We start from the raw sequence: 21,156 nt of genomic DNA, 5'->3' as shown, positions 1-21,156 counted from the left end.
ATATATATATATATATATATATATATATATATAAAGTTACATAATTTTTCCACACTTATGGTGTATTGTTCTGTTTCGGTTATGGAATACTTTATTGCCACATTGAGCTCTATCGTGTTCTGAAATGATTTTATGAGATGTGAACAAACAGAGTTCATTGTTTCAACTGTGAGTTGTTTGAAATTGATCTCTGTGTATGATCATTTGAGAGGAACTGAAGGCCCATTTATGAACCGAGACTGTGATCGTGTGTGTATGTAAACAGTGTGTGCGTGTGTGCCCGCATACGTGTGCCATCTGTTCACGTCTGCTACTCTCACTTCGAGACTGATGACAAGACTTTACACGTCGCCAAGACAACCAAGGCCGTCACATCCCAACCCGAGGAATTTCAAAGTTCATGCACTCAGTGAACACTTTCTCTTATCCATTTATGTACTGTATATGAGTTAATGTATGTGTGCGAGAGAGTCTTTGTACACTTGATTTCTTTTAGTAAATCCTGGCATGCCATAACTCTATTTGCCCATCTCTCTGGTTTCCTAGGTAACTATGGGGAGAGCGGGATGGAGGCGTTCAAGGAGATGTCAGCGAAAGAAGGGATTTGTATTGCTCACTCGGATAAAATCTGGAGTAACGCCGGCGAGCAAAACTTTGACCGTCTGCTGATGAAACTGCGTAAATATCTGCCCAAAGCTCGTGTGGTGGCCTGTTTCTGCGAGGGCATGACCGTACGTAACATCCTCATGGCCATGAGGCGCCAAAACCTCGTTGGAGAGTTTGTACTGGTAGGCAGGTTAGTGGATGAATGAAAAAATGGAAAAAGGGAGATTTTACTTGCTGTGCTTTTTATAAATGTGGGTGTTCATACGGTCCATTACATTCATACGGTGTTCATACGGTCCATTACATTACATTACACATAACTGTGTAACTGGTTTTGATTGACTGCGGACCATTTGGGATGTTGTGATTGTGTGTCTCTCTGTCTATAGTACATTACTTTATTTTGTTTTCAAAAGATTATTATATAATATACAGTATATTACATTAAACATTTAACATACAGTACATTCGATATGAAATAAATGAAAAAGAAACAATATTTGTATTTGAAATTTGGGAGAAATAATGTTATGAAACAAAAATATATATCTTTAAATAGTAAATTCAGAATGGTCTTTGAAAAGGTCTCTTAATTTTTTCCAAGGCTATATATATTTTCCAGTATATTCCCCCAATTTCTGTTGTATATGGGTATTCTTCATATAATGATAGTGAATGTGCCTGTTGAGCTCCAACAGAATATAACAGCACCATCAAAGTATTGTATAAGTCATATGTTTTTTGTGCTATATTTCAAGTCCTTTGAAACCATAGAATCTGTGTCAGGAACCTGATTAACTATAAATCTTGCCCTGTCAATGATTTGATTTATGTACTATGACTTGAATTCACCTTTATTTTGACACTCATGAATTAACATGATGAGACATAATCTGTGTGTGTGTGTGTGTTTGTGTGTGTGTTTATGTGTGTGTGTGTTTCACTATTATCTGCTCTGTTTAGATGTCAACCTACAGGAAGTTACTTCAACATGATTGTCATCTTCATAACCATCATAATCATCTTCTTCATCACCAAATCATCCTCATCAGCATCAGTATGTTTGGAGGTAAAGTTTGTTGCATTGATTGCAGAAGACACACGCGCACATGCATACATACATTCATTCTGTCTGAAGTGGAAACAGAACAACAGGCCGTTGTTTCATTAAAAAAGAACAACATGCTGTGTGTTATTAATCATATGTGTGTGTTTGTTTGTTTGTTTAAAAAATAAACACTTTTGTGTGACCCTCACCTAAACTATAAAGTCTTGTAAAGACGTTCCTGGTAAAATACAGAAAAATCTTACACTGAAAGAATTGAAGCATCATATGCATCCAGCAGTCCATGGAGTGTGCAGTGTGCATACAAATGATCTCACCTTCTCTCTGCTATCCTCCTCATGTTTGTCCTTGCCTCTCCTCGCCCCGCTTCTCATCTCTCCTCCTCGCCTCCCCTCACCTCGTTTCTCTTTTCTCCTCCTCGCCTCGCCTCAACTCTCCTCGCTTCTCTTCGCTTCTCTCCTCTCCTCGCCTCAACTCTCCTCGCTTCTCTTCGCTTCTCTTCTCTCCTCCTCGCCTCGCCTCAACTCTCCTCGCTTCTCTTCTCTCCTCTTCTCTCCTCCTCGCCTCGCCTCAACTCTCCTCGCTTCTCTCCTCGCCTCGCCTCAACTCTCCTCGCTTCTCTTCTCTCCTCTTCTCTCCTCCTCGCCTCGCCTCAACTCTCCTCGCTTCTCTTCTCTCCTCGCCTCGCCTCAACTCTCCTCGCTTCTCTTCTCTCCTCCTCGCCTCGCCTCAACTCTCCTCGCTTCTCTTCTCTCCTCGCCTCGCCTCAACTCTCCTCGCTTCTCTTCTCTTCTCTCCTCCTCAACTCTCCTCGCTTCTCTTCTCTCCTCCTCGCCTCTCCTCGCTTTGATCTCTTTTCTCCTCCTCTTCTCGCCTCAACTCTCCTCGCTTCTCTTCTCTCCTCCTCGCCTAGCCTCTCCTCGCCTTGATCTCTTCTCTCCTCCTCGCCTCGCCTCGCCTCAACTCAACTCAACTCTCCTCGCTTCGCTTCGCTTCTATTCTATTCTATTCTATTCTATTCTCTTCTCTTCTCTTCTCTTCTCTTCTCTTCTCTTCGCCTCAACTCAACTCAACTCAACTCAACTCTCCTCGCTTCTATTCTATTCTCTTCTCTTCGCCTCGACTCAACTCTCCTGGCTTCTCTTCTCTCCTTCTTGCCTCGCCTCAACTCTCCTCGCTTCTCTTCTCTCCTCCTCGCCTCTCCTCGCTTTGATCTCTTTTCTCCTCCTCTTCTCGCCTCAACTCTCCTCGCCTCAACTCTCCTCGCTTCTCTTCTATCCTCATCGCCTAGCCTCTCCTCGCCTTGATCTCTTCTCTCCTCCTCGCCTCGCCTCGCCTCAACTCTCCTCGCTTCGCTTCTATTCTATTCTATTCTATTCTCTTCTCCTCACCTCACCTCAACTCAACTCTCCTCGCTTCTCTTCTCTTCTCCTCGCCTCTCCTCGCTTTGATCTCTTTTCTCCTCCTCTTCTCGCCTCAACTCTCCTCGCCTCAACTCTCCTCGCTTCTCTTCTATCCTCATCGCCTAGCCTCTCCTCGCCTTGATCTCTTCTCTCCTCCTCGCCTCGCCTCGCCTCGCCTCAACTCTCCTCGCTTCGCTTCTATTCTATTCTATTCTATTCTATTCTCTTCTCCTCGCCTCAACTCAACACAACTCAACTCTCCTTGCTTCGCTTCGCTTCGCTTCTATTCTATTCTATTCTATTCTATTCTATTCTATTCTCTCCTCCTCTCCTCGACTCAACTCTCCTGGCTTCTCTTCTCTCCTCCTTGCCTCGCCTCAACTCTCCTGGCTTCTCTTCTCTCCTCCTCGCCTCGACTTGATCTCTTCTCTCCTCCTCGCATCGCCCTGAACTCTTCTCTCCTCCTCGCCTCGCCTTGATCTCTTCTCTCCTCCTCACCTCAACTCTCCTCGCTTCTCTTCTCTCCTCCTCGCCTCAACTCAACTCTCCTCGCTACTCTTCTCTCCTCCTCGCTTCTCCTCGCCTCAACTCTCCTCGCTTCTCTTCTCTCCTCCTTGCCTCGCCTCAACTCTCCTCACTTCTCTTCTCTCCTCCTCGCTTAGCCTCTCCTCGCCTTGATCTCTTCTCTCCTCCTCGCCTCGCCTCAACTCTCATCACTTCTCTTCTCTCCTCCTCGCCTCGCCTCAACTCTCATCACTTCTCTTCTCTCCTCCTTGCCTCGCCTCAACTCTCCTCACTTCTCTTCTCTCCTCCTCGCTTAGCCTCTCCTCGCCTTGATCTCTTCTCTCCTCCTACCCTCGCCTCAACTCTCATCACTTCTCTTCTCTCCTCGCTTCTCTTCTCTCCTCCTCGCCTCAACTCAACTCTCCTCGCTACTCTTCTCTCCTCCTTGCCTTGCCTCAACTCTCCTCACTTCTCTTCTCTCCTCCTCGCCTCAACTCTCCTCGCTTCTCTTCTCTCCTCCTTGCCTCGCCTCAACTCTCCTCACTTCTCTTCTCTCCTCCTCGCCTAGCCTCTCCTTGCCTAGATCTCTTCTCTCCTCCTCCCCTCGCCTCAACTCTCATCACTTCTCTTCTCTCCTCGCTTCTCTTCTCTCCTCTACTTTCCTCTCTCCTCTACTTTCCTCTCTTCTCTCTTAGCCTTGATCTCTTCTCTCCTCCTCGCCTCGCCTCAACTCTCCTCGCTTCTCTTCTCTCCTCCTCGCCCATAACTCTCCTCACTTCTTTTCTCTCCTCCTCGCCCATAACTCTCCTCGCTTATTTTCTCTCCTCCTCGCCTAGCCTCTACTCTCCTCACTCCTCTTCTCTCCTCTACTTTCCTCTCTTCTCTCCTCACCTTGATCTCTTCTCTCCTTATCGCCTCTCTTCTACTCTCCACGCATCTCTCCTCCTCCCCTCGACTTAACTCTCCTCGCTTCTCTTCTCTCCTCTACTTTCCTCTCTCCTCACCTTGATCTCTTCTATCCTCATCGCCTCTCCTCTACTCTCCACGCATCTCTCCTCCTCCCCTCGCCTTAACTCTCCTCTCCTTACTTCTCTTCTTTCCTCGCTTCTCTTCTCTCCTCTACTTTCCTCTCTTCTCTCCTCACCTTGATCTCTTCTCTCCTCATCACCTCTCATCTACTCTCCACGCATCTCTCCTCCTCCCCTTGCCTTAACTCTCCTCTCCTCACTTCTCTTCTCTCCTCGCTTTCTCTTCTCTCCTCTACTTTCCTCTCTTCTCTCCTCACTTCTCTTCTCTCCTTGCTTCTCTTCTCTCCTCGACTTTCCTCTCTTCTCTCCTCTACTTTCCTCTCTCCTCGCTTCTCTTCTATCCTCGACTTTCCTCTCTTCTCTTCTCTCCTCTCTTCTCTCCTCGCTACTCTTCTCTCCTCCTCACCTCACCTCACCTCTCCTCGCTTATCTTTACTCCTCCTCACCTCGCCTCTCAATGCATTGCACCTCCTCTACTCTACTTTCCTTTTTGTCTTTTTTTGGTAAAAACTTCTCTAGCCCCATCTAGCCTCCCCATCATGTCTTTGCCTTGCCTCTCTTCACCTTCCCTCGCCTCTCTTTTCACTCTACTCTCATCTGCTCGCCTCTTTCCTCCTTTTTCGCTGTCTAGTCTCCTTTCTTCTCTTTTCCTCTTCCTTTCTCTCTTTTTTGGTCCTCTCTTCTCCTTTCGTTATCTATCTAGTCCTGTCCTGGTCTCTGCTCTTGTCTCTGTTTAGAGCTAAACCACAAGGCAGTCATAAAATTGAGCACATTGTACAATCATCAGTGAAGGTTTAACAGCGGTTATGATGCGTTTCCAGTCTGTCTTTCTCTTGGGCAGGACGGGGTGTTTGTGCAGCGGTCTGTGTTCCATGCGGAGGAGCTGTCAACTCTTCGTCATCCTCCTCTTCCTCCTGGCAGTGCTGGGAGTGTGAGAGGAATATTTAACAGATAGAGTCAAGCAGATCAGCACTGAGACGAATGAAAGATGGCAAGCAGGAGAGTTTGAGACGCGCTACAAACCTGTTTGTTCAGATCAGCAGTAAAAGTCAGTTTGCAATTGGATGATTTGAAACAAACAAATTTTAATGTGTAAAAGAGTTTTAACGATTTAAAGAGAAACTTAGATGTGCGTGAATTTCCCCTCTATTAGACTATTGATCTAAAGCCAGAGATGAAACGCAGAGGATCAAAGCATCTCAGAGCTAATTTTCTGTGGAATAAACACTCTTACGCACCTTTGCTTGTGTGTACATACACACATTTATGAATTCACTTCTTCTTAAAAGGGAAAGTTTGTGATGTTTTATTGTCCTGAACTTCGGTATAAGTGGATAAGAAATCACAAACATCACTGTTAAGAAGAGTTCACTTGTAACATCTTCCTAACGCTGCAGACGTTATGTGGGCTGGGTTTGTGGGATTCCAACCATGTCGGCATAGGAATATACCAGATCCTCTTATGGACCTCCTGATGGATGTACCTCACGCTCTTCCATCACAAACAGCCTTCGCATCATTCTATTTAGCTTTCATTAATGCTGTGAGGGGGCGGGGTTTCCAGAAATTGAACTATGAGTTCAAATAGCGAGAGTCGTCTGTGTGTCAGCGTTAATGGACCTGTCTCGCTGAACTCTCACAACACTGATCTTTATGACCCGTGTGACATGCATTAGTCATGTTCTGCCTCCAGCGTTTAGCCCGCAGACACACACCCGGTGCTAACTGATTAATGACGGACAGCGTGTGTGTGTAGCTGACTGAACTGCTCCTCCGCTCTGTCATGTTGCACCGCGAGCTAGAGATGGAACGAAATCAGAACTAGTTCCAACACCCTTCTGCTTGTTGCCATGGCAACAGAATTGTCACCCTTACCACCCCCCAACCTCAGATTTAGTCAGAAAGAGAGAGACAGAGAGACCTCTGGGAAAATTGTGATCTTGTGTAAAGTTTTAAAGTCCCCATGAATTCAAAATTGACGTTTTGTTTGTAGGTACAGTATTTGCAAGTAGTGTTTCAGTTGAAATTAAGGCATTGACTATGCTGTGCATTTCAAGCCACGTCTTTTTACTTGGGTAGATTTCGGGGGAACTAAAAATTAACAATAATAGTAATCACTGTCTTAATAAGCTCTAGTAATTCAATTCTTCACCCCTTATGTGTAGAGGAGCACAAGAACATCACGCATAAACTGTGAGCCGCAGATCTGAATGTTATTGCTGGTGTTTTGAGATTTTATTGATGGTTGGTTCATGAGGATTGTGCCTGATGGTGCAGAAACGGAGAGGCTAAAATGAGAATGATCATCACAATTAAAGCTGCTGTTATCATCCATTTTAAATGACTAACTATGGCTTTCAAAATGGCTGGATGTACTGATCAGTGTGTTTGTGTGAGAAAGATACATTTAAAATTGTATTTATATTGTTTTGTTGTTTTAAATGGGAACTGTGTGTCTGTGTGTGAGATGTTAGAGAGGATGGACTTCACTTCAGATTTAACACGTCATTTGTCAAGTACAATTGACTTGACGAACAGATACAAGGTTTGTCAAATGTTGTACGGATTTTATAGTTGTTATTGTATTTCGGGATAAAGTCGAACTGGACACAAGCGGCACGACAAATGCCTTTTTCTAAATAGGTTTGTCTTGTCGCACTGCGCGGCATCCAGTATGAACAAACATAAAAAATTATAATGGGTTCTAAAGGGTTCTATTGTCTTTTGTCGTGCCGCACACGACAGTGTATCATTCATACGCAGCAGAATGTCAGATTTACTCTGCTCAGAAGACATGCTGCTGAGGTTGTGTAGACATCAGTTTTGTTTCTGTTATTCTGTGCTTTGTTGAAATAATCTGTTAATGAGAAAAACACAATTTGAAAAATTTTGCGATTATGTGTTTGTCCACAGTTTCAGTGTTAAAAACCCTGTGGGTGACACTTGTGTGTGTGTGCATGTGTGTGTGTGATAATTGAGGGTAAAAGTCTGTAGCTGTCAATCTTGTGTCAGTGGGTTTTTCTGTCATGTCATGATGTCAGATGTGTGCATAGATGGACACTGACCTCATAAATTTGATCTACAGAGCTGTGTGTGTTGTTTTAATGTGTGCATGTTTTGTGTGAGGAACAGCAACATAACAAGGTGTTTGTCTGTACGTGATCGTGTAAGTCTGTGTGTCTGTGGTGTTTTATTGTGTGCAAAACAGCAGGGTGTGTGTGTGAAGGACAGCTGTGGCCAGTGTTTTGACTGGCTGTAGTAATTGCTGTCTATTTTCAGCTCTCTCCAAATCTTTGAAGATCGCACATTATACCCTGACTTAAATGACTGAAAAAAGCACAGCAATCTCTCTCTTTCCTTCTCTCTCTTTACTTTTATCTCCTCTGACATCTTGTTAAACACCATCTCCCTGTTCTGAACTTATTCGGACAACTCCAAAATCGGACAATCTGGTCTAATTGTTCATACCCAAGATAAACAACCGACGTCACACAGGTTAAAGTTCACAGATAGTCAAAGACATTGAAGTTAATGGAGTGAACACAAAACCAGTCTCATACAATGGAGGTCAATGAGTTTCAATGATGTTTGGTTATCAACATTCTTCAAAATATCTTCTTTTCTGTCCTGAAGAAGAAAGAAAGTCATACAGGTTTGGAATTGCATGAGACTGATTAAATGATGAACGGATTTTCATTTCGGGGTGAACTATTCCTTCAATTTGATAAAGATTATGACAAAAAAAGAGGGGTTGTCATTGGGACACTCTGAAGGATGAACATGACCTTCTGCTTCTAAATTCAAGTCTAAAATCCTCCTCGACAGTCAGAGCTGCTGGTTTTTCAGGTCCTTCACAATCCGCTGAACCTCACATTCAGCTCTGACTTCGTTCTGCTCATCCAATTAAATCCAGAGAGGAGTTGAACATTCAGAGGAAAAGAGACGAGAGGTTTGATCTTGTCTGCACGGTCACATTTCATTTGAGTTCAAAGCTGTCAGAATCTGCACACAGGTTTGAGAAGTGTTGAGAGAGAGAGAGAGAGAGAGAGATGGTGTGTTTATCACTCAGGCTGTCCTTCCTTTAACCTTCATTGAGTATATGTATGCAGATACACAAAAATGTAAAACGAGGAAAGGAGATGATGTGTGTGTGGCACAGAGATCTTGCTTTGGATCAGTGTTAAAGATGCTGTGTATTGATCAGGGATTTGAGGATTGATCAGTATTGATCGGAGATGTTGAGTTAATAGACTCGAGATAGAGAGGAAGATCTGTGTCTTCACTAAGTCAATGTTACTTTAAGTAAATAATATGACACTATAATGACTGTAGATACTGTAGTCTCCGAAAAATTTGAAGATGTTCGTACAGAAATGAGGTCATATTGACTTTGGTATCATTGCAGATCAGTACAAAACATCTGGATTGGATCTGAAACTCAAATTTGATATTACTTTAGTCTGATTCTTGTCCTCGAGTCTCCATTTTCTCTTGACGTAATCTTGTTCCTTATGAGAAACAATCGGGATATTAAAGAGCTCACTTTTTAGATGTTTCCTCTCGAGTGGGATCGAGAGCTGAATTATTTCAGGCTTGATTCACAGAGAGGTGAATGAGATTTTAGGCGCAGCTGTGCGTAAGGAGGAACAGATATGATCCCAAATAAACGAGTGCAGACGCATCCATCTGCCTGTTCATTTCCTCTCTTGACAGAAGCGATGGAAATAAATAGATAGTGAAGAGACACGAACACCCAATAAATGCAGAGGAAATTTAAACACGTGCGATTACGCGTGGCTGAACGAGTCTTTAAATTATGTATTCCAAATTTGACAGGAATTCACACTTATTATAATACCTGTATTTATTCATTTATTCAATTTCACCGCAACGATCGAACAGCTCTTCATCCAGACGCACACACACTGGTTTTATGGGGACATTGCATCGACTGCCATTGATTTTATATCGTGCTTATGATATATTCTATCCCAACACCTAAATCACATAAAACTTTCTGCATTCTTATATTCTCAATAAATACCATACAGTATGATACAAGGCTGTTTTGCCTGAAACCTGACAATGTCCACGAGGTCAAAATCCACTGGTATTACTATCTTTGTGGGGACATTAGGTCCTCAACACAGTGGTGAATACCAGACACACACACCCGGTCTGCATGTTGAGTGGACGCCCACACATCTGTTGTGATTGTGTAAGGTTTTTTGTTAAGAGAATTTCATAACACAAACAGAGAAAATTACACTTCTCTTAAGGAAACACCACACAGGCCCGGTTTCACAGACAAGGCTTAAGGCTAGTCACGGACTAAAATGAATGTGTGACCCGTTTAAATTGAATATAACTATAGCCCAGAAATATCTTAAAATATATCAGTGCCATTGTTTTTTCTCGAGAGGCAAACCAGTAATGGATTCTTTTAAGGCATTTTATAAAAGCCATAAAAATATCTTAATTCAACTAAGACTTAGTCCTGGCTTAAGATAAGATGTGTCTGTCAAACCAGGCCTTACAGTTATAAAACCATTTTTTAATCTGTATAGCATACACATTATATAATGCATCCTGGATGCTGATTGGTCAATAAATTGGTGTGTGTATGTGTGTGCGTGCGTTTGTTTGCTTGTGTGGCTCAGGTGACATGAATGCATTAGTGTAACATTATTCTTATATTAATGTTTCCGTGGTGATGGGAGTTTGATAGATGACACATGCTTTCATTTTAAATACCTGCTCAGAGCCACCCACACATTAATAAAGAGCGACATCGTGTCCGACATCTGCTCTCACTTTTCTATCACACACACTGTTTTAGTGCGGGCATCTCATTCCATGGTTTTCAATGCAGACTAATGATATTTTCCATCTCTTAAATGTAACCCACACTGACCTGTATCCCTGAAGTGTAGCTGAACTTAAAATGAGGACACACAACAAACTTCAGCATTACTAACAAACATTTGTAGAAGAGATGTTGAAATACATTTATGCCGAGTCAAAACTTTGGAGTGAAACAAAAAGGTAGAGATAAACCAGGTGTGACCTGTTTTAGGAAAGTTTCATAAGAATCTTTTGAACTTACTCTTTTTCGTAAAAACACACATCTCTCTCTCTTTCTCTTTCTACACTCTCCGTCTTTCTAAAACTTGCTAATACCCCTCCAAGCTGTCAGGTTGTCAAACAGCGAAAGATCTATTGCCGTAGCGATCAGCCTCCCTATGATCAGTCTCCAAGGGGGTGGGCCTTTTCTGATGGAGATGGTGAGACAGTGTGCACAGTGAGAGAGAGAGAGACAGAAAGACATAGTGCAGGGGTTGTTTGTTTTGTTTTTGGAGGTTAAATTCACACAGAATACAGTTGGAAAACTTGGAAACTCTGGGTTGGATTGTGTCTGTTTAGCTCTGTTTGCGAGTCCATATGTCCTCATTAAAGGAGTAGTTCACTACAAAATAATTCACGCAACCCTATTTCAGACAAGCCCTGTTTGTGTGTTTATTTCTTCTGTTGTAAACAAACTAATGCATTTGAGGAAAGCTTTCCAGGGTTCTTAACCATATAATGGACTAAAATAGGGGGCAGTTGGTTAAGGTCCAAATTTCCATTTCATTGCAGCTTCAAAAGGCTCTAAATGACACCAGTCGATGAATACGGGTGTTGTCTAGAGAAACGATTAGCCATTTTCCAAGAAAAATAAAAAGATATACTTTCAGAGCCCTGTCCACACATGTAGGTAAATGAATTATCATGAAATGTTTAATATTATAGTGAAAATATCATGACACACAACTCACTGCCAAACCATGTTTTTTTCTCTTCAAATCTAATGATGTGAGGGTTAAATTTCGGGTTAGTTACTAGAAATGATCAATAGCCAGATAAAATCAATGGAAGTCTTTGTAAAAAACAGAGCTCGAAAGAGAGAGAGATTAGCGATCTGTCCCTTCGGGGAATGCTTCGGCGTTGTGATTGTTTCATCCTCAAAGAGGACAAGAAGAAAGAGAATCCTTTCAAGTCAACACGAAATGACAAATTGACCTTGTTCATGCAGACTTTCTATAATCTTGCCAGTAGTTAAAGGTGAAGTGTGTATTTTTATTAACACCTTCAAATGAACTGCCAGCCTAGGCACCTTGTAAAATATTTACAAATTCCTGTAAAATTAGGTTGAAACTGCAGAATAATGATATTGAGATACTGTCATGAGTTTATGAGAACTTCAGTCCCTGTCTGTCTTCTCCAAAAATCCTCACTGTATTCACATTTTGTCCTGTTCTGGTATAGAATGTCTACAATGCAAACATTTAAAACAATTTAAATGTAGTCAAAAATATCATGATGTGATCGTATTGTGAACCCTATATGTTGTATTGTGTTGAATCTTGAGCTGACTGGAGCTTTCGTTTGCCTTCTGTAAACGTTTTTCAGGCATTTCCATATTTGCCGGAATGACAAATTCGCTTCATTAACTCATTTATTTCCCACGCCGTTCATACACCTCAGGAGTCAACAGTTCACAGCAAAATGACAATTCTTCCGAACACTGGTTTGTCAGAGTGCGTTGTGGGAAGATGTGATAGCTCAGGGATGAAAGCGGGAGCACAGAGAGGAAACTGGCACTGCCTCCTGTGACGGTCAGCAACATTGCCAGTGTTTGCTGGTTGAAGTTATCTCTGGTACGCAGCCCTTGTTCCAGACGACAGTGCGGCTGCATGACGGACTGTGTTGTGGGTCAGTTTGTGTTCAATTCCTCAACTTGGGAATGACAGCGATATGAGTTGCCCTCTCTCTGTCTCTCTCACTGGAGAAAAGGATGTTCTCAATAAGTCATGCTACACACGTTTTTAAACTATTCCAAAAGCAACTTGATGTATTAGTCAGATTAACATAATTTAACAGTTTGAAATAACAAAATATATTTCATAATTTAATGCTAAATTTTAGAATTTGATTTAACTGACATTAAAATCAAAATAACCTTTTTTATATTATTTCTTTGTTATTTTTTGTCCTTCATTTATTTGATTATGTTCTTCTGATACAAGCTTTTAGTTTGCTTTATTTGAGTTTTGATCTATTTTCAGTTAGGCTAATTATTAAGTTAATCATTTTAGTGCACCATTTCTAATTTTCATTTATTTTGTTTAAAAAATTGTATGCCAATTTTAATACATAGAAGTGTTTAATAGTTTTAGTGAACTAGTGCTCTCAAATGCCTTTACTTGTTTGCATAGACATCAAATGGAGACTTTTGGTTAAACGTGATGTGTTTTTTTTTTATAAATATGTTTTTTTGTGGGTAGATGTCTTCGCTACAGTTTTAGAAGAATGAAACAAATTTGAAAAATCTCTTAAAACGTGCAAGATACTAAAATGAGCTTTAAAAAAAGAATAGATCCAAATATTCCATTCATGGTGTAGCTCAATGCTTGTGTATTTTAAGAGAAATAATAATAAAGTTGTTTTGAAAATGGAACAAAGCTCTTGATATTAGAGCATCCTGTGAGCAATAATATTTTCTTCTGGGACATCAACACACACTAACAGTCTCAGTGTTGTCCCTCAGAATCCCCATTAGGCACTTACACGATGCTGTAGCCATGGCTACAGTCTCGTCCAATCACAGTCCAGCCAGTTGTGAGGTCACCAGCACCTTCAAACAACCACACAGGGTGTCAGATGAGTTTACCCACAATGATGCCATCTGTACCCTCAGTGTGTGTGTGTGAAAGACAGAGAGAGAGAGAGATTTTCCACATTTATTTATGACCTGCATCTGTGTTGTGGTATTAGGTCAGACCACGGGTACTTTTGAAGCTGTCCGGTCGCACTCATTCACAAACACATCAAACACACAAAGATTTGCATGGAATTAGTTTTATATTTATATATATACATCTTTAGTTTTGCTACATGCTAAGACACAAACTTGAGTCTCATCTGTGGTGGAGTAATATTTGTGCCCATCAAACTGTTTTTATCTCCGCTCTCTTGACATTAACTGTAACATATAAAGTCATAAATCACCAGCATATGTGTGTAAGTTATTAAATAAATAATTCAGTGCAATAGCGTCTACGTATATATGATCATTTCTCATTCACACATGCACTTACTGTATATATAGATGCGAGATTTTTTCACATGAAGGATTATCAGTCTTTTAAAAATACTCCTGTTGTTGTCATGGTGACCAGGGAAACTGGCAGAGCAGGCAAAGAAAAATAATGAGTCATTTGCTTGTGGGTGTTCGGCTAATTGGCAATTTATATCTGGTTTGTATCAAACTATTTAATTTGTTCAAATGTTTCAGTCAACGTGAATTTCAGCGCCGATTCATGCGGCAGAACTCGATGCCAAAATCTCACACACTGAAATACATACAAATGCTGTCTTTGTTCATTCGCAGCGATGGTTGGGCGGACCGTTATGACGTGACCGATGGCTACGTGCGCGAGGCCGCCGGCGGGATTACGATAAAGCTTCAGTCTGCAGACGTGAAATGGTTTGACGATTATTACCTGAAACTACGACCCGACAACAACCTGAGGAATCCGTGGTTCCCCGAGTTCTGGCAGCATCGCTTTCACTGCAGACTGAAAGGACATCCACAGGAGAACCTCAAATACAACCGAACCTGCGGCAGTAAGTCACAAACCCCCACATTCATAAGCAGAACAGTGGTGTTTTGAGTATATTGCATTTGTGTATGTCATTTTGTTCTCAATCGTGAATGAATTCTGGCCAAACACTGGCGTTGACTTGATGAAACTGACCACAGTTTAATGTGATGCTACATTGTATATAATAGAACACAAAATGAAATACATAAACTCCGATACATCTGGTTTACTTGCTGGTTTTGTTATCATTCAAAACATTGAATGAAATTAAATTTGACATGAACTTAAGAAAACAAAACCTTCAGTCTTTGTGCCATCGTCACGGATGCAAATAGTTATATAGTTATATATACACAAAAACACGTCCATGTCCAGTAAACAAAATAATCCTTCTCAGCGACAATTTTAGTCTACATTTGTTCAATACCCACAAAATAATACATTGACACCTTCTACTAAAAAGATCCTTGTTCAAGATACTTAATGGATTTTGTTAGGAGAAAATTTTCATTAAACATTTTTAACAGAATGTTATTCACAATATGAAGGATGAAATTACTTAAGTTGTGAGACGATTTTGAGAAGCGATCTATCAGCTCAAGCCATATTTTAATACCAGCTCACACCATCTCTTCATACAGTTTATAAAGGGGATCTGATACTGTTAGTTCAGGGGTATTTCTCAGCCGTGTAAGTTACACCTTCACTGATCCCCTATAAATACTGTACATACCCCTCACCGATAGAATTATGAGTCTCTCCACCGTACGTAAGCAATTTAACACAGTTATATTTTCATTTGCGCAGCCAACAGGACAGAAAGAAGACTTATCTAGCATTAACACCCATCTTTCTCTCTCTCTCTCTCTCTCTCTCTCTCTCTCTCTCTCTCTCTCTCTCTGTGTGTGTTTCAGAGCGAGATTCTCTCCAGCAGCAGTACGCTCAGGACACTAAAATGGGTTTCGTGATAAATGCCATCTACAGTATGGCCTATGGGCTTCATAACATGCAGAAAGCTCTGTGTCCTGGTATGGTGGGACTGTGTGATGCCATGAGACCCATCGATGGTTCCAAACTGCTCGAGTTCCTCATGAAGACCAACTTCACTGGAGTGACGGGGGAAAACATTTATTTCGATGAGAACGGAGATTCACTCGGAAGGTAAAATAGTCCATCCAGTCATTTACTAACCTGGGAAACACTGAACTACAGTGGTCAATCAATCATTGAATAAATGTATCAATCATTAACGCAGACGGCCATTGATCGATTGAATCAATCCGTTAATAAATCAGCTAACAAGTCAGGCAATTCATGTTTGATAAATGGACTCATACGATCAATATTACTTTGATCAGACCGTGTGTTTGAATGTTCACAGTTATGTCATCATGAATTTTAAGAAGATGGGGAAGGATTATTTTGACTACACAAACGTGGGCAGCTGGGACAACAGCGGACTGCAGATCGAGGATGACGAGATCTGGCCCAACAAAGATGACATCATCAAATCAGTGTGCAGTGAACCCTGTGACAAAGGTCAAATCAAGGTCAGCAAACAGTGACGTGCTCATCGACCCTCAATGATACATAATCTTCAATATGTTTTGCATGCTTGTTGGTAAATATATAGCAGTAATTACAAGTTATAATATAATTTTATGAGTTTAATTGAATGTACAGCCTTGGACGTCAACAATAAAACACGATTATTCTGTCCGCAGAAACAATGAGTCTGTATATTTTTCAGTCCTACCCATGCACAATCATTGGGCTAGTTGTATTGTATTGATTGCATTTATCATTGCTTGATAAGCTCCCTGACGTGACCAAAGCTCTGCTTTATAGAACCAAATAAGATTAAAAAAGCAGGTAAAAATAAGCTTGTTCTCTCGCTTTCTTTCTTTCTTTCTTTCTTTCTTTCTTTCTTTCTTTCTTTCTTTCTTTTTGTCTCTCTCTCTCTCTCTCTCTCTCTCTCTCTCTGTCTTCAGGTGATCCGTAAAGGTGAGGTGAGCTGCTGCTGGACCTGCACTCCCTGTAAAGAAAATGAGTTTGTTTTTGATGAGTACACCTGTCGAGCATGTGAGCTGGGTTCATGGCCCACCGATGACCTCACTGGTGAGTCAACAAACACACAAACCCAGCGACACATCAAGAGCGCAGCAATCAGACTCCTAGACTTTTGAAGAGATCAGATTGATGACAGAGATCTGACAGCCCTCAATTTACTGCCTGCACTTGTGTTGAGATTCAATAACGTGTTTGTCCATCTAGTTCTGTAAATTTGCAAAGTGCACAAGCTTCAAACACACAGATCTTCTAATAAGCGTAAAGCGTTTCGTTCAGGGTCAGTTAGGAAATAAATGATTTTGAAATGTGCATGACTGTATCTCTATTAAATTTACCAGTGCTAGGAAAAGAAAGAGGGACGAATGAGAGATTTATGTATCCACCACAGAAAGAAATTCATTTAAAATGCGTACAGTTATTGAGCTGAGCTGAAGGTCAACAGTATCAAAGTCGTCTGAGCTGAACTGATCAAATCGGACTTCCTGTCTGTCTTCATCACCTATTTATACAATCAGTTTAGCAAAGGAAAAACATTTAATTTAAAAAACGACTTTATGATATTCTGATCGCTAGCTATGACTTGATTTATTTTTACGATCATCTTAGCAGACAGTATTAAATGTCTCTCTTTCTCTTCAGGTTGTGACCCTATCCCAGTGAAATATTTGAGGTGGGGAGACCCCGAGCCCATCGCCGCGGTGGTCTTCGCCTGCTTGGGCCTGATGGCCACTTTCTTCGTCATGTCCATATTCGTCATCTACCGTGATACGCCGGTAGTGAAATCGTCCAGCCGTGAGCTCTGCTACATCATCCTGGTGGGAATCTGTCTGGGATACCTCTGCACCTTCTGTCTCATCACCAAACCTCAAGTGATCTATTGCTACCTGCAGCGTCTTGGCATCGGCCTGTCGCCCGCCATGAGCTACTCCGCCCTCGTCACCAAAACCAATCGCATCGCTCGCATTCTGGCCGGCAGCAAGAAGAAAATATGCACCAAGAAACCTCGCTTCATGAGTGCATGCGCCCAGCTGGTCATCGCCTTCCTCCTCATCCTCCTGCAGCTGGGCATCATCGTGGCGCTCTTCGTGATGGAGCCTCCCGACGTCATTCATGACTACCCGTCCATCCGCGAAGTCAACCTCATTTGTCACACCACCAACCTGGGCGTGGTGGCGCCGCTGGGCTACAATGGCCTGCTCATCATGAGCTGCACCTTCTACGCCTTCAAGACGCGCAACGTTCCGGCGAATTTCAACGAGGCCAAGTACATCGCCTTCACCATGTACACCACCTGCATCATCTGGCTGGCGTTCGTGCCCATTTACTTCGGTTCCAACTACAAGACCATCACCATGTGTTTCTCTGTCAGTTTGAGTGCTACCGTCGCTCTGGGCTGCATGTTCGTGCCGAAGGTTTACATCATCCTCGCTAAACCCGAGAGAAACGTCCGAAGCGCCTTCACCACGTCAACGGTGGTGCGCATGCACGTCGGGGATGGAAAATCGTCGTCCGCTGCCAGCCGTTCCAGTAGTCTGGTAAACCTATGGAAAAGACGGGGATCATCCGGAGAGACACTCAGGTGTGTGTGTGTGTCCAATACCAGATTTGGATATCATGAGAATAGCATTAAAGTTTTAGATAACTTAGAGCTTGGTTGTGTATAAATGAGAGCTGCATTAGAGCCATTATTCTGGTATAATTTACCAAAACTTTATTAAATAGATGGACAAACAGACAGGTAGTTATTCAGACAGACAGATAGACAGGCAGACAGACAGACAGATGAATAGAACAGAAAGTTGGTTAGACAGACAGATACAAATAAAATGGAGGGATGGATGGATAGATAGACAGCGAGTCAGATGTATAGACAGAAAGGTGGTTAGATAGACAGATAGACCAAACGGCAGGATAGATAGATGGGTGGGCAGACAGACAGACTGACACGTGGTAAACAGACCATAGATGTCAGACAGGCAGACAAAAGGATAAATAGATAAACATGCAGACAGGTGATAGATAGACCGACAGAGGGAGGGAGAAACAGTCAGTTAAAAGACAGACAGGTGGTTAGATAGACAAACATTAGACAGATAGACAGCCAGTGTAGCCGGTCCCACTCGCACAGTTCTTCGCGGGCTTCGAACCGACGTCGGTCCGAATGGGAGACGGGTGCTCTAACGAGGAGGCTAAAGACCGCAGTCTCTAGCGTCTGTCGCTAGAGCGTCTCTGTTGGTCGGGGAGTGAGGCTTACACACTGCACAGCTCTTCACTAGCTTGCACCCGTTAAACCAGTAAGATGAACAAATGTTTAGACAGACAGATGGTAGACAGGCAGAAAGAGATTGATGATGACGGATAAAAATGTTGTGGTTGTTTTTCAAAGGAAATTCAAAGACACAAAAGGAAACAGAAAGACAGATTGTAGAGTTTCACCTGTCATTGTGGTTTATGGAGTTTCATTAACACAAAAGCTATTGTTTTATTTATCCTTGATGAAGGTCACACATCTGTCTGTCAGTCATATTTAATATCAAAGAGGAAACTGAAAAATGTTCTCCATATTTTCTCTCTCTCCATAGCTGTCTCTTGTACTGCATTTAGACAAAAAATGAAAATGTGTTGTGAAGTGAAGGTCATTGTTTTGGCACGTATCTGTGTGTGTAAGACAAACATCACAGAAGCGCCAGTTTAACCTCAGGCAACCATAATGAGTCTAAATAACCCCACAACATCACAGAGAGAGCGACAGTGATCTATGACTTCACCTATGACTGCATGACTCTTTGGTCAGGTTGTGTTTGCATCCCGCACGTTGAACATCTGTAAATAGAACTCTTGTAATCTTCTTGCAGCTCTAATGGAAAGTCTGTGACGTGGGCTCAGAACGAGTGCAGTTCCAAAGGAAACCACCTGTGGCAGCGTCTCTCCTTCCACATCAAGAAACGCGAGAGCAACCAGACCGCAGTGATCAAACCCTTCTCCAAGACAGCAGAAGGGCGCTACTGTGGTGGCACAGACATTAACACCGACAACAGTAACAACAAGATGCTCTACGAGGTCACGGAGACGGAAGAACGCTATCCGATCACATATCGGCCTCAGATGCCTTCACCCATCAGCACCGTGACCCAGAGAGCCAGCATGACTTTAGCGCAGAGCTCAGCGGTGGATGCGCAGGTCATGAGCGTCTCCACGTACATGTGTCAGCCTCCGCAGCGCGGAAGCGTAACGTACGGCGGCGGGAGTGCGTCGCAGGGTTCACTGATGGAGCAGATCAGCTGCGTGGTTAACCGTTTCACTGCCAACATCAGCGAGCTCAACAGCATGATGCTAACCAATTCTCCACCGGCAGGGCCCGCCAGTCTGTCCACCAGCGCTTCTGCGCACGCTCAAGCCACCGTGATGGAACCATCAGCCTACCGCCTCTCTCGAGAGGTTTCAATGCCGACCACCATGACCACCTACGCCGAGATTCAGCCCCTCCCACCAGTGGAGTCTAACGTTAGCCGCCCGACCCCGCCTCGCCCCCTCTCCGGGTCATCGTGCCTCAGATGCTCACCCACAGCCAGCGGGAAGGAGTTTAAGGTGGCCGTGGTCTCGGGCCGGGAGTCTCCATCCAATCAGCCGGAGCTCGACGAACTGTTGCAGCTGACTCCGCCCTCCCCCTTCAGGGACTCTGCCGGGTCAGGTAGTGCCTCGCCTGGTTCGGAAGTTGAAACGGCCCTTCCGCCCACACCTAAATACGAGTGCCTAGTGCTCCGACACTACAGCCAGAGTTCCTCCTCATTATAGGACCGGCACAACAGAGAGGGACAACGCACCAGAAGAACAAGACGGAGACGGACGGAAGTCCTGGCTTACATGTGTGTGTGTTTACATGTTCTCACGTTAGGACCAATGCAAACAAACTCTTTCACAGACCTGCAGTAGAATCGCAAAGGTATGTGATCGTTCGTCGAGTCAGAGTGCCGTTTGTCTGTTTTGTAGTGGCCTTAAACACACACGGCTTTCATCTAATTAGTGCTGTCTCAGGCGTGTTGACGTGTCACTGAAGAGACGGGGTGGACGAGCTCACAGGGAGACGTGCGCCACAGGGACGTTTTCCAACGTACCTGGACATTATAAACCTTTTCTGCAGTGTTCATCTTCAGACAATGAGATTATTAAGGGCTGGAATAAGATAAGCAGAAAAGCCTGTATAATTACATGTTGAATAATCACGCGTGCACACACACACGGCTGGTACACCGTCATAATTAAAGTCTGTTAGAGGTGATGTCCCTGTAGATTTCTCAATCTTTGAACAAAGTGCTTCGTCTGATGTTCAGCAGAGAAATGTCAGTGGAAACGCAGGCTGGTTAGAGAGATACCGACTGTTCCGTCATCTTCAGTCTTCACCTTCTTCCTGTCTGTCCATCTTTATTTGGGATCAAAATGAAAGAGGAATCTCTCAGAAAACAGGTCATGACGTCTCCTTTTTTTACTCCAATTTCAAAAGAAATGTAGAACCATTGAAACTTTCTGCACAGTCACAGCTATTAATATATTAATGCAGTGCAAAAAATCTGTTTTGAAAGTAAACAAAATAATTAGTTAAGTAAGTAGATTGACTACAAGTCTACAATGTCACAATGCTAACACATCTTAATGATTTAAAAAATATATATATTATTATAATTCTTTAACATGTCTTTTGATTTCGGGATGAAATGTGACCTTGGTTTTGTGGGATTGACTGTTTTTATATTGTATTGAAATTATTGTGGGTCCAAACTATGTATCCATCTCGGCCTCTTAGAACAGATTCTTTAACCTCTCATCATAAGATGATA

General features: G+C 42.6%; 1 protein-coding gene across 1 annotated transcript in view; it reads left to right on the top strand.

The window, feature by feature from the left end:
• The window catches only part of grm5b (glutamate receptor, metabotropic 5b), a gene marked incomplete at both ends in the record, with an annotated part of 36,146 nt that extends 16,030 nt beyond the window's left edge, over nt 1–20,116 (top strand). Inside the window, 7 exons of the mRNA XM_079481960.1 lie at nt 547–796; nt 14,038–14,273; nt 15,166–15,412; nt 15,633–15,801; nt 16,243–16,369; nt 16,961–17,900; nt 19,177–20,116. Coding sequence (XP_079338086.1) covers nt 547–796; nt 14,038–14,273; nt 15,166–15,412; nt 15,633–15,801; nt 16,243–16,369; nt 16,961–17,900; nt 19,177–20,116 — 2,909 coding nt within the window. The remainder of the gene's footprint in view (nt 1–546; nt 797–14,037; nt 14,274–15,165; nt 15,413–15,632; nt 15,802–16,242; nt 16,370–16,960; nt 17,901–19,176) is intronic.
• Between the last annotated feature and the right edge of the window lie 1,040 nt (nt 20,117–21,156).

This window comes from Barbatula barbatula (genome assembly GCF_947034865.1).
Source record: "Barbatula barbatula genome assembly, chromosome: 19".
Classification (NCBI taxonomy): domain Eukaryota; kingdom Metazoa; phylum Chordata; class Actinopteri; order Cypriniformes; family Nemacheilidae; genus Barbatula; species Barbatula barbatula.
The sequence above is the reverse complement of the archived record's forward strand: the minus strand, read 5'-3'. Positions and strand labels throughout refer to the sequence as shown.